Below are 14,425 nucleotides of genomic sequence, written 5' to 3'. Positions count from 1 at the left end.
CTACCTGTGAACACTAGGATCTACATCAATAATGTCTACATCTACAGTAGGATCTACATCAATATGTCTACATCTACAGTATATGTGACCGAGATACAAGGGGGCCATGGTCATTTTTCGTTTTTTTACATATGAAACTGCATAATGTAACCTTTCATATGATGTATTGCTCATTGAAATTGGGGGGGAAATGAAGAAGATATGACCATCTGAAACTTGTTGAACCAGAAATCCCAAACTTGAGAATTTCCCCTTCAAAGATTTTAGCACCTCTGAGCCCAGGAATGGGTGTGACAATAGATACTTGTCTCCACCCCTAATGGCTTGCATAAACATGATGTCACTCTAAGTGGAAGAAGATGGAGACGGAGACCACCTTCTACCACCACTGCAGATGTACTAGTTTATATTGTATAACATACTCTCTACCATAGATTGGTTTAAATTATTTGAGTAGTGCTCTGGTGGTAAAGACCCTGCACACCACTGAGTAGTGCTCTGGTGGCGCAGTGGTGAAGACCCTGCACACCACTGAGTAGTGCTCTGGTGGCTCAGTGGTAAAGACCCTGCACACCACTGAGTAGTGCTCTGGTGGCTCAGTGGTAAAGACCCTGCACACCACTGAGTAGTGCTCTGGTGGCTCAGTGGTAAAGACCCATAACACCACTGAGTAGTGCTCTGGTGGCTCAGTGGTAAAGACCCTGCACACCACTGAGTAGTGCTCTGGTGGCTCAGTGGTAAAGACCCTGCACACCACTGAGTAGTGGTCTGGTGGTGCAGTGGTAAAGACCCTGCACACCACTGAGTAGTGCTCTGGTGGCTCAGTGGTAAAGACCCTGTACACCACTGAGTAGTGCTCTGGTGGCTCAGTGGTAAAGACCCTGCACACCACTGAGTAGTGCTCTGGTGGCTCAGTGGTAAAGACCCTGCACACCACTGCGTAGTGCTCTGGTGGCTCAGTGGTAAAGACCCTGCACACCACTGAGTAGTGCTCTGGTGGCTCAGTGGTAAAGACCCTGCACACCACTGAGTAGTGCTCTGGTGGCTCAGTGGTAAAGACCCTGCACACCACTGAGTAGTGCTCTGGTGGCTCAGTGGTAAAGACCCTGCACACCACTGAGTAGTGCTCTGGTGGCTCAGTGGTAAAGACCCTGCACACCACTGATTAGTGCTCTGGTGGCTCAGTGGTAAAGACCCTGCACACCACTGAGTAGTGCTCTGGTGGCTCAGTGGTAAAGACCCTGCACACCACTGAGTAGTGCTCTGGTGGCTCAGTGGTAAAGACCCTGCACACCACTGAGTAGTGCTCTGGTGGCTCAGTGGTAAAGACCCTGCACACCACTGAGTAGTGCTCTGGTGGCTCAGTGGTAAAGACCCTGCACACCACTGAGTAGTGCTCTGGTGGCTCAGTGGTAAAGACCCTGCACACCACTGAGTAGTGCTCTGGTGGCTCAGTGGTAAAGACCCTGCACACCACTGAAGTAATTTAACTAACCAGAGAGAAGAGTACTTTTCCTCTCCCTATAGAGCCCATAAACAAACGTACTAGACTTGACTTAAATACTTAGGCAAAAATACTCGTCGACAGCAGACAGACAAATTAAGGTTTCGGAGTCCAGATTACAAAACACAGATCAGCACCATGGCCTGAGCCATGTACCATCCTTCAGCCTCACAGCTTCCGGAGACTGAAGCCCAACACACACCGTCTGTGAACGCCGCGCATCAAAACAGCCGCCTCCGTTATTTTCAATGAACCTATCTCACACCGGCGGCGTCAGACGCGTGCTGGCGCGCGTTCACGCCTCGCGTTCACGCCTCGCCTGGCGCTCCGATACGCCGCTGTTCTATTTTCCAGGCGTTGCCGCGCGGCCTCCATCCGGGAATCCGTGGGCGTGGCTGGCCGGTAGCGCGTCGCGTCCTGTGGGTGTTGCTGTGCGGCAATACTCTGCCACGTCGCTGCGCACCTGCTTCACAGACAGTGTGTGTTGGGCTTTACTCACAGACAGACAGTTCTGACAGTTTATAAAGAAGCCCAATACACACGTCACCAACACAATTGTGTTCGGGGGAGGGAAGCCAGGCTGCGGTGGCACCTGGTTGTCAGCAGGGAGTAGGACGAAGGCTCTACGTCCTCATTGTGGGGGGGGGGGGGGCTCCTCACTGGCAGCTGAGTCAGTACAAGATCAGTGACAACACATAAATGTGTATGGGGAGGAATACATTGGCATAAACGACTAAATTGGGGAGAAAAAGGGGTAAAACAAATGGGGTAAAAATGATTGAGTTGCCGCTTAAAAGTTTGTTTTTGTGGTGGTATATTTCTTTCTCTTGTCCCTATTAAGACGTCAATGACAATGTGCCGTTTTTCACATCATCCATCTACGAGGCTTCAGTGACCGAGGGAGCTCAGATCGGGACCGTCGTTCTCCACGTTTCTGCTCACGATAAGGACCTGGGTCTTAACGGACAGGTTTGTACTGGTGTGTGTTTGTTTGTCTGTGTCCCAAGAAAGGGACACAGACAGTGAAAGTGTAAACTGCAGTAACCTTTCATCATCTTAACCACTTCAAGCTTCATTCGGCACCAAATGAGGCTAAAATTAAAACCAAGTACAGTAGAAGCAGCTTCTTATCAATAATAAACGGGCGTGTCCAAGATTATAATAAGTGCCACCTGTCACTCAAATCTCAGCTGGTGTGCCTGTTAGGGCCATAGAGTATATATATAATAGAGACTGAACTGGCGCGAAGCTCCGCCCCCCCAGCTATTCATGTCAGTGGAAGTTGCTCAGTGGCATTTTGAAGCACCCGGAAGACTGCCGGAAGTCCCTCCCCGGACCTCAACTTTGAGGTCCTGAGTGACGTAGGGCAACCGAGCGCTCAACGTTAAAGCCCAGCTGCACGGGGTTTCCCGGTCATGAATCCACGGGTCCGCCTGTAGTCCCTCCTCCTACCACTAGGACCCAGAGCTTCAACGTTGGAAAGTCTGCCTGCCCCCTTGGTTAGGGCGGCGACACAACCGGCCGTTTGAACAGGAGTGCATTTTGACATCTAAAATGTAAAATAGCAGCTGTAGATATAAGAAATAAGTCTATATTTATTTATTACATGACCTATTTATGGATCAGAAGAAATTATGGAGATACAAGGTTTCTGCATTATTATTACCTGTAAAAACGCCAATCAGTGCCCAAAACAAGGATGCTACAGTAGGTTGCAAGTTGTTATGTTAGAACATCATTCCATGGATGCTATACTGCACTCTACGTGGAAGCTGTTGATTCACAGTTATCATAGACTGGATATGGCCGTTGTGGGAGCTGTGCCATGGCATCTGTGTGATGGTTTATTGATCTGGCACGGAGAAGAGCCAGAACTGAGGCAGGCAATCATAAAATGAAAGAAGGTATTTCATTTTCCCATCATGGCTTCTGCTAGATTACTGCTTTAATATACCCTTTTTCCAACCACTTAAGTCCTATTATGCTTAGTTGACCGGAGTCCCCCGGGACTCTATACTAGGGGCCCTTTCCCGTTCTCACACTACACTAAATATCTCCATGTACACCTGCTATTTTTCATGTTATACGGTATGCATAAATGTACATACGGTATCTTAGGTTTTTATGTGTTTTAATCCTTTGTCTTCTGCTCGCTGACTGTGAGCTCGTATATCTGCTATTTTTGAGAACCACTGTTCTTATTTTTTTTAATATATTTTTATCCCACAATTTTGTAACCCATTTTTCACCCCTGGGTCAATTATCTAATGCGATCCTGGGCTCTACACACCCTCCGCCAACCTAGTCCCCATATATGGGGGACATGGGGAGAGCAACGGACTTTAACTCGTGCTTCCTTCATGCCTGAGTGTCCAAGTTGCTCCTTTACACCTGACAGGGGGGAGTTTCCCTGGTTGGACGTAGCGCGTGGAAGGAACACGTTATTCCAACCAGTTCCTTTCCCCTCCATCAGGCGCCCCAGCTGGCCAGGGGGAGGCAGTTTAGAGACCAGGAGAACCACTGTTCTAAACCAATATTCTAAATAATGTTGCTAAATCTAAAGCTAAAATCTAAAAATGATACAGATGCTTTTTAAAGTTAGGATCATGTACTAATGTATCTAATGTGCTCCACAGATCACGTACTCGCTCCTGAGCGACAGCAGCGGGGACCACCAACTGTTCCGCGTAGACCCAGAGTTTGGGACCGTCCACACGGAGGCTGTGTTTGACCGCGAGGCCCGCAGCTCTTATTTGCTGGAGGTTCAGTCAGAGGACGGCCAGGAGTCGGCCCGTCCCGGCAAGAACAAACAGCCCAACTCAGGTTAGAACTGGATGTTTTTTTTGGGTGCTCGGGTGGTTCAGTGGTAAAGTACCTCCCCACCAATGGGTGCTCAGGTGGTTCAGTGGTAAAGTACCTCCCCACCAATGGGGTGGTTCAGTGGTAAAGTACCTCCCCACCAATGCGGAGTCTTAAGGCCTATTCATAGTCTGGATTTTCGGTGGTGAGGTGACCACCGAAATAATGACGTCATGTTGTAGTTCGGTGGTCACCTAACCACCGAAAATCCAGACTATGTATGAGCCTTAAAGTCTCATACTGTCTGGATCTTCGGTGGTTAGGTGACCACCGAACTACAACATGACGTCACGACCTGCGGTGAAGAGCAAACCACCACCACCGCTCCAGCCCTTCTCTCTGTTTTTACTCACGACCGCTCAACGTTATTTCAGCTCCGGTGGTCAGCTCACCACCGGAGCGGTGGTCACCTCACCACCGAAAATCCAGACTATGAATAGGTCTTAAGGGTTCGAATCCACCATGGTGCACCCAGTTTGGTTGATTGTCTACATCGAGGGTTCTCAACCCGTGGGTCGCAACCCCTCAGGGGGAGAGGTCGCCAAATTATTTTGGGGGTCCCCAAAATTTTGTTTTGTTTTTTTGCAACTGAATGGCTGTAAAATGGAAATGAAGAGTTTACATATAGTACCTCCCCACCAATGCGGAGTCTTAAGGCCTAAGACTCCGCATTTCATCTTTTCACGATTATATGTGAGCCATGATGGCGCTCCTGTGCGGGCGACGTCGCGTTGCTCTCCGAGTCAAGCATTTCTTCTTTCTTTGTTTGTTACTGTCCCTACTCTTTCGCTCTGTGCGGTGCATAAAGGCACAAGTTAAGTATGATAGGACAACGTTAGTGCAGTTAGGGGAGCTTAGTCACAAAGGAGATTTTAATCTCGCGGACCTGCACTGTTTTCCGGAGCTGTATGGTGACAGAGTAACACCCGGACACGGCACGGCATGGGACGTTCGGAAGCCGATACGGAAGCGTGGAAGGCGGGGAGGTATACAGCGGAGACTCCGACGCCTGGCTACCAGAGGAAGATTACCTCTCCCGGTCATACTTCTCGCCAATGTGCGATCACTGGCAAATAAGATGGATGACATCTCTGGGAGGCTGGCTACACAGAAGTGTATCCAGGAATGTTCTCTGCTGTGTTTCACTGAGACATGGCTTGGAGAGACGACACCCAGTGAGGCTGTAATGCTAACTGGCTACTCAGCCTTCAGAGCCGATCGCAGAGCAGCGGATTGTGGCAAAATGTGTGGGGGCGGATCAGTGATCTACGTCAAGGAGTCCTGGTGCACTGACTCGAAAGTGATATCCCAGTCCTGTTCTGAGGATGTGGAATATATCACTTTAAAGTGTAGGCCTTTTTTTTCTACCAAGAGAATTACAGTGCATCATTGTGAGTGTTGTATATGCCCCCCCCTCTGCAAATGAGGAGAGAGCTCTGAATGAGCTACATGACATGATTAGTGGACATGAAAACATGTACCCGGATTCTGCCCTTATAGTGCTGGGGGACTTTAATCATTGTAATTTAAAGAAGGCTATGCCCAAACTCCACAAGTTTGTGAATTTCCCTACGAGAGGGAAAAACATTTTGGATCAGTGCTATAGCAACATAAAGAAAGCATTCAATGCCATTCCCAAACCTCAGTTTGGAAAATCTGACCACCTAGCAATCCTGTTAAGGCCCACTTACATCTCCAAGCTGAAAGCTAACCCAGTCACAGTTAAGACCACTAGGATGTGGACTGACAGTGCAGTGGCAGAGCTACAGGGCTGCCTGGAGGCCACAGACATGAATGTTTTTAAAGAGGCTACGGACAATATTCATGACTACACAGAGACTGTCAGTGGTTATGTTGAATGGTGCACATCCATCTGCATCCCCACCCGTACTACTCGTGTCTTCCCTAACCAAAAGCCCTGGTTCAATGCAGATGTACGTCTGAAGATCAGGAACCGGTGTGCAGCTTTCAAGTCAGGGGACACCACAGAGTATAGGCGGGCTCGTTACGAGCTACAAAGGTCCATCAAGGCCGCAAAAAGACTATACTCAAAGAAACTTGAGAGCTGCTATCTGGATAACAACACACATAGTATGTGGCAGGGGATACAAGCTGTCACTAACTATAAGAGGAGCACGAGTGGGACGGAGATCCGTGACAACAACATGCCGGATAACTTAAACAGCTTCTATGCGAGATTTGATAGACAAAATGGAGACATCCCTTCAAAATCTCCCCACAACCCTGGGGAGACGGCACTTCAGGTGACACAAACACAGGTCCAGCGAGCATTTGGGCAGGTCAACCCAAGAAAAGCAGCAGGTCCTGATGGAGTATCACCAAGAGTCCTGAAGGCCTGTGCTGAGCAGCTGGCGGGGGTGTATACAGACATCTTTAACACCTCCCTCGCACAGGAAGCTGTCCCCCGGTCTTTCAAGTCTTCTGTCATAATACCAGTCCCAAAAAAAGCCAACACAGTGACAATGAATGATTTTAGACCAGTGGCACTGACCTCAGTGGCAATGAAGTGCATGGAAAAGCTGGTTCTACAGTACGTGAACTCTGCTATCCCTGAGGCACTGGACCCCCTACAGTTTGCCTACCGCAAAAATAGGTCTGTGGACGACGCAGTGGCACTGGCACTTCATTCCACACTGGAACACCTGGACAAAAGCAAGACATATGCACGTATGCTCTTTCTGGATTACAGCTCAGATTTCAACACAATACGGCCCATGAAGCTAACTGTGAAACTGGCAAACCTTGGTGTGTCTACACCCACCTGTAACTGGATATTGGACTTACTAATAGACAGGCCACAAGTGGTGAGGATGGGAAATAAGACCTCAGCCGAGCTCACAGTTAGCACTGGAACACCCCAGGGCTGCTGCCTAAGTCCTAGACTCTACTCCCTGTACACGCATGACTGCGTTTCCACCCAGAAGAGTAACACCATAATAAAGTATGCCGATGACACGACCATCCTGGGCCTTATTAAGGGAGGAAACGAGTCAGCGTACAGGGAACAGGTGAACAACATCATCAGCTACGGTGAGGACAATGACCTCGTCCTCAACGTGGACAAAACGAAGGAAGTAATTCTGGACTTTAGGAAGGGACCTCACACACTGGAACCCCTCACCATCAAGGGGACAGAGGTGGAGCAGGCAGACAGCTTCAAGTTCCTTGGCCTTCATGTGTCAAAACACCTGGGCTGGAAGGAAAACACTGTTGCTACAGTGAAAAAAGCACAGCAGCGGCTATACTTCATTAGGATGCTGAAGAAGGCTGGACTTGGTCCTCAACCTCTTACTCTGGCCTACAGAGGACTCGTTGAAAGCATCCTCACCAGCGGCATCACGGTGTGGTTTGGAAACACTACCCAAGCTGAGAGGAAATCGTTGCAACGAGTTGTCAAAAGTGCGGAGAGAATCATTGGATTAAATCTCCCTGCCATGGACACAATCTACACACAGCGCTGTAGGAGGAGAGCACAGAGCATCCTTAAGGATCCACACCATCCTGCTCACTTTCTGTTTGTGTGGAGGGACTCAGGACACAACCTGAGACACCACCGGCCAGAGAGCATCTCCACCCACACAACACGCTTCTCGAACAGTTTTTTCCCTGCTACTGTGCGACTAGTAGCCGAGGACATTAGGGACGGAATTCAATACAATAGATAGATGAAAGAGGAATTGAATTATGCACTGTTTTTAGGCAGATTATGATTCATGAAGCACTTTATTTGATTTGATAGGACTGAATATGCATTGTTTTTAGGTAGACTATGACACACTTATTTATTCTAGGATTGTATGTTCTATGTTTCTTTTCTTACCTGTCCCTCCCTTTTTAATGCTGACCCTGGGAGCTGTGCTCCAAGATTTCCTATGCACTTGTGCAAATGGCAAATAAAGTCTATTCTATTCTATTCTATTCTACACATAGTACATGCATACACCTTCCTTAATGATAATATCTGGTTTCAGTATTTATTTATGGTGTATTGTCTCTATTATTAAGGTTATTGTAGCAGTCAATTTATACTGGAGGTCGGGAGGGGGCGGGGCATGGGTCCATGACCGATGGAAGTCTTTATGTTCAAAACCATTACTGTTCAGGAAATGGATCCAAGCTCTTGTTAATTAACTGTTTATTGGTTAAATATTTATAAAACTCACAGACAGACTTAAAGGACCACTTCACCACTTTCCAACCTATCTTCATATAATAGGTCCTCACTAATAATCATGATAAAATGGCAAGATTTTTTTCTACTCAGTCTGTGTCTCATAGGAGGGCTGTGGGCAGTTTAGAAACCGTCCTCCAGTGACATCATCATTAGGCAGATTTCTTTTAAACAAGATTATTTTTACAAAAATGTTTAGATTTTCATTATCGTGAGAACGATGGCTTCCATTTTCGCATTGCAACTTTTCAGGACTAGAAAGCCTGCAGTTTCTATTAGATTGTATTCCCCATCGATGATGTCACTGGAGGACGGTTTCTGAACTGCCCACAGCCCTCCTATGAGACACAGACCGATTTTTTTTCATGATTATAGGTTGAAAAGTGGTGAAGTGGTCCTTTAACCACTTTGAATCTGGCGTCATTGTAATGACAATTACACATTCTTAAAAAGAAAATTGCGAAAATAAGTGAGGATTCAGTGAAGAGATGTTGGAGTGGAGGGCAAAAAGAATAGGCTCTAGTTAAGACCTCTGGGGGATTCCAGACGAGGTTTAAAGAATAGGCTCTAGTTAAGACCTCTGGGGGATTCCAGACGAGGTTTAAAGATCAGTCTTCCATTTTAATGATAATTCACATTATTATTCCAAGAGATATTTTAGTTGACTTTGAAGTGACCTGGATGCAATGTCTTCATTCATATCAAGTAGCATTGTTCTCTCCTCGATCCCCATGGGCAGCACAAAGACCGCTACATACAAGGATTTCTTGGTCTGTGCACTGTGTTTAAAACAGAAACCACATTACGTTGGTTTTACACCCAGGGATAGACTTAAATGGATTCATTCCACCACCATGACCAAACAGCACAGCTCTGCCACGGATTCTCACAACAAGCCCTTTATGTGTTTGCACCGTCATTGCGTTCAGCCATCGGGGTCCATGCTACTGCGTTTGCTTATCGCACGCTCATTGTGACATTTTGGTTGTTGGTCGTCTTATAAAAGCCTCTGGCCAGATCTGGGGTGACGTAATAGGATGTTTGTATTCAGGGGAGGTATTAGGGGTTACGGTAGCGTTTCAGAGCACCAAAGCCTCTTCTCCTGGGACGGCCGGGGCTGCTTAGCATTTGCAATGAGCCTTAGCTGCGTCTAGCTCGACGTATCTTCCTCTGCAGATGGGCTCATCTCTTCTGCAAACATTACCTGTCTCTGCGCTTTGCCCCAGGGACACGCCAATAAAGCAGGGAAATGGGGAAATATTTTGCACATCCAACCATTCTGCGTAACTACAGTGACTCCAAATTAGCTCTTTGAGCCAAATAACTTTTTCTAGCTAAAGAAACAGAGCGTAACGAGGGAATCCATAACACATGAAAACCAGTCAACTCATACATATTTAACCTTCTGAGTTGCTCTTTGTCTATTATATGTTCTTTATAGCAAAAAAAACAGCTCGTTAAAGAGGCATAGCTCCATTACTGCTGTTCTTTGCACCAAAACAATGGCCATGCTAAAACAATAAAATGGGTCTCCTGCTAAAACAATAAAAAGCGTGGCCAAAAAATGGAATAATTTATGTAATTTACAACACCTTTTGTGAATAATTGTGTTACTGAAAGCACAGCACACGGATGTGATCTACATACACACACACACACACACACACGTGCACACACACACACACACACACACACACAAACACACACTTGCAGGCGTGCGTGACTGTACTATGTGTGTGTGTGTGTGTGTGTGTGTATGTAGATCACATCTGTGTGCTGTGTGCTTTCATTCCTGCAGACACAGCATACGTGCGCGTCTTCGTCAGCGACGTCAACGACAACAAGCCAGTGTTCGCTCAGCGGCTGTATGAAGTGGCCGTGGATGAGAATGCAGATGTGGGCATGGCGTTCGTCACTGTCAGCGCTAACGACGAGGACGAAGGTATGAGCCTGACGCTAACGACGAGGACGAAGGTATGAGCCTGACCATGACGTATGGGAAGCCGTTTAGGCCATAAATGCATAGTCAACTCGCACATACATGTATACTTCTCTTGCACATACATATATATTGGTACTTCACTTGCACATACATGCATATCTCACATACACATACATGCATACTTCACTTGCACATACATACATTTAGGTACTTCACTTGCACATACATATATATTTCATTTACACATACATACATACTTCATTCGCACATATATAAATACTTCACTTGCACATACATACATACTTCATTCGCACATACATACATACTTCATTCACACATATATAAATACTTCATTCGCACATACATACATACTTCATTCACACATATATAAATACTTCACTTGTACATACATACATACTTCACTTGTACATACATACATACTTCATTCGCACATACATACATACTTCACTTGTACATACATACATACTTCATTCGCACATATATAAATACTTCACTTGTACATACATACATACTTCATTCACACATAAATACTTCACTTGCACATACATAGGACTGCATGTATACGTGTGCGTGCGTGCGTGCATGCGTGTGTGTGCGTGCGTGTGTGTCTGTGTGTGTGTGTGAGAGTATGAATGTATATGCACAACAGTATTTTTATAACAGGAAGGCAATTCCTTTAACAGGAAGCTCGCAAGATGGTCACATAATTCGTCAGGACACAATTTTTGCCATAACACCGCCCACGCTGCGACAAGAGTGTCTGTCTGGCTGACCTTTCATTTCTCAACCGTTTTGGACAGGGGTGCATTTGTTGGAATCGTGTCACCCCCCTGGGGGCGTTTTTGGGGGTCTCAAGGTTCGCGGACCCCTAGGGACCCCCAGGGACCCCCCAGGGACCCCCACATGGTAACTCTTTCATTTCTCAACCGTTTTGGATGGTGGTGGGTTCGTTGGAATCGTGTCGCCCCCCTGAGTGCGTTTTGGGGGTTTTGGAGGTTCGGGGACCCCTGGCGAACCCCAGGGACCCCCACATGGTAACTCTGTAATTTCTCAACTGTTTTCGACAGGGGTGGGTTCGTTGGAATCGTGTCGCCCCCCTGGGGGGGCGTTTTGGGGGGTCTCAAGGTTCGGGGACCCCTGGGGACCCCCAGGGACCCTCACAGGGTAACTGTCATTTCTCAACCGTTTTGGACGGGGGTGGGTTCGTTGGAATCGTGTCGCCCCCTGGGGGTGTCTTTGGGGTTCTCAAGGTTCTCAAGGTACCTATGTAGACTCACTTTTTGACGCTGCATCCAATGCACATATTGCTGTTGCTGTGCGACGTCAAGAAAGTGGTGAAATAGCAGACGGAAGGGGAAACACAGTATAGTATAAAAATGTACTTATCTAGACTTACTTTTCGACGCTGAATCCAGATATCATAATGTCGAGGCTGTCCGATCCCAGGAAAGTGGTCAAAAATGGCACCAAGGTTTTGTAAAAGTGTCACAAATGCACCCAGAAACGATATATAAAAATGTAAAAGACCAACTTGTACATTCTGACTTTCAGTCCCCTAAGGTTTCACTTAGACAGACCTTATTGAGTCCTCTGCCACAGGGCAATTATCCATGTGGCCATTGTGCCCAGTGTGGCAATACACACAAGACGTCCTCTTTTAATCACCCCCATACTGGCAAGAAGTTTAAGATTAACAGCATTATAACTTGTGTCTCAACCCATGTGGTATACATGATCAAATGTCCCTGTGGTTTAGTATATATTGGGAAAACTACTAGACAGTTAAAACAGAGAATGAGCGAACAAAAGAGCTCTATTCGAAGAAATGACCATGAATATCCTGTTGCCATTTATTTCAATGAATCTCCACTTTTCGCTTTATTGGTATAGAACAAGTCAAACTACCAGCCAGAGGTGGTAACCATGATGTCCTGCTCAAACAACGCGAAGCGTACTGGATACACACATTGCAAACCCTCTACCCGAAAGGGTTGAATGATGAGCTATTATTAAATGTTATGCTGTAATCCATAAACTGTATTTATTATATCATTGATTTGAACTTCATGTCCAGTGGGGTACTAAAAGCACCATGTGTCTTCTTTTCTATCCATTATGTCCACTCTTGTTTGAGTATGGACTTTTTTTGACATTTATTTACTTATTTAATTGTATGTTGATTTCCTTATGTATTATGGCATGACTTATATATTATTCCCTGTATTATTGTAATTGGTGACTTTCAATAATATACTAGGAATGTTCTACAGAAGTACTGCACCTTTAAGTCACATGACTGGGTTCTTCACAGCTGCTATCTGATGAATGATTACTATATACAATTTGATTGGTTGTCTAAACCTACTGTTGTGTATTTAATGAATGTCAGCCTATTCTCAAACTATGCCTGAAGAAGGCTGAAAGGCCGCTATATGACTCTTTAAAATAAAGTTATTGAATCAGCAAGTGGCAGTGTGCGGGTCTCTCCTCCTTCCTCATAACGTTTAGTGTATTGAATGGTGAAATGCTAACCCTAATTTTGAGAACCACACGTCAAGACACATATTGGCGCGTTCGTCTCATCGATAGCTCTCTGTTTTAACTGTCTAGTAGTTTTCCCAATATATGCTAAACCACAGGGACATTTGATCATGTATACCACATGGGTTGAGACACAAGTTATAATGCTGTTAATCTTAAACTTCTTGCCAGTATGGGGGTGATTAAAAGAGGACGTCTTGTGTGTATTGCCACACTGGGCACAATGGCCACATGGATAATTGCCCTGTGGCAGAGGACTCAATAAGGTCTGTCTAAGTGAAACCTTAGGGGACTGAAAGTCAGAATGTACAAGTTGGTCTTTTACATTTTTTCCTCGTTTAAAAGAAAACAAGGGAGGGTACTTAAATAATGCCAATAATTCAGGGTCAGAGGTTAAAATGTGCCAGTGCTTTTTAAACATAGCCTTTATCTCACGAGAGTGAGGAGAATATGTGGTGACACATGTTACCGAAAACCTTTTTTCTTTTCTCTTTGTTTTTGTCAACAGTTCTGTACGGGGCTTCTGTAGAGCCAATGTATATGCTTTCTCAACGTTTTCAATGGCATGCCCTCTTTGGGTAAACTTGACTTTCATCTCTGACGATTTGTCAATAAAATCCTCAGTGGAGGAACAAACACGTCTCAGTCTATAAAACTGACTAATGGGCAGGGACTTGATGAGAGCAGGGGGGTGATTGCTAGTGGCCAATAATATTATTATTGGAGTATTTCGATCAGTTTCTTTCTGATATAGGGTGGTCGACAGATTGCCATCATTTAACTTTATCCACATATCTAGAAAGTGTACCCGGGACTGACTACTGTACATTCCATAGTGAACTTTAGATTAGAGTCAAAACTATTTAATAATGTTACAAAGTGTTGGACTTCATCTGAATTACCTTTAAATACACAGAAAATGTCATCAATGTATCGATACCATTTAATAATGTTTTGTTGGTATATGTTCTTTGTAGAGTCATAAACACACTTTTCCTCAAAATGCCCCATAAACAGGTTAGCAAAATTAGGTACAAAAATTGAACCCATAGATGTACCAGATACTTGCAAATAAAATTAATTGTCAAAACTAAAGTAGTTGTACTTCAAGACATATGAAGCTAAATCAATGATGAATTCATCAGGTGGTATAGCTGGGTGGTCTCGACTAGACAGATAATACTTTAGAGCTTCCAGACCAGCATCATGTGCTATGTTAGTATATAGGCTAGTGACGTCTAGGGTGAGTAACCAAATGTCACCATTCAATACACTGTAAGGTTTACCATGTCTTGTGGATTACAGGTCAGAGTTGGAGAACTCTTGCTACGGGTGTCGCACGAGAATGGCGGACCTATCGGAGCGT

General features: G+C 45.5%; 1 protein-coding gene across 3 annotated transcripts in view; it reads left to right on the top strand.

The window, feature by feature from the left end:
• Nucleotides 1-14,425, top strand: part of LOC306923648 (neural-cadherin-like) — a 424,677-nt gene that overhangs the window by 244,754 nt on the left and 165,498 nt on the right. For all 3 annotated transcript variants that reach the window (XM_079501857.1, XM_079501859.1, XM_079501858.1), the window contains 3 exons: nt 2,346-2,473; nt 4,141-4,327; nt 10,354-10,497. In XM_079501857.1, the coding sequence (XP_079357983.1) occupies nt 2,346-2,473; nt 4,141-4,327; nt 10,354-10,497 (459 nt within the window). The remainder of the gene's footprint in view (nt 1-2,345; nt 2,474-4,140; nt 4,328-10,353; nt 10,498-14,425) is intronic.

This window comes from Electrona antarctica, assembly GCF_951216825.1.
Source record: "Electrona antarctica genome assembly, chromosome: 5".
Lineage (NCBI taxonomy): Eukaryota > Metazoa > Chordata > Actinopteri > Myctophiformes > Myctophidae > Electrona > Electrona antarctica.
The sequence above is the reverse complement of the archived record's forward strand: the minus strand, read 5'-3'. Positions and strand labels throughout refer to the sequence as shown.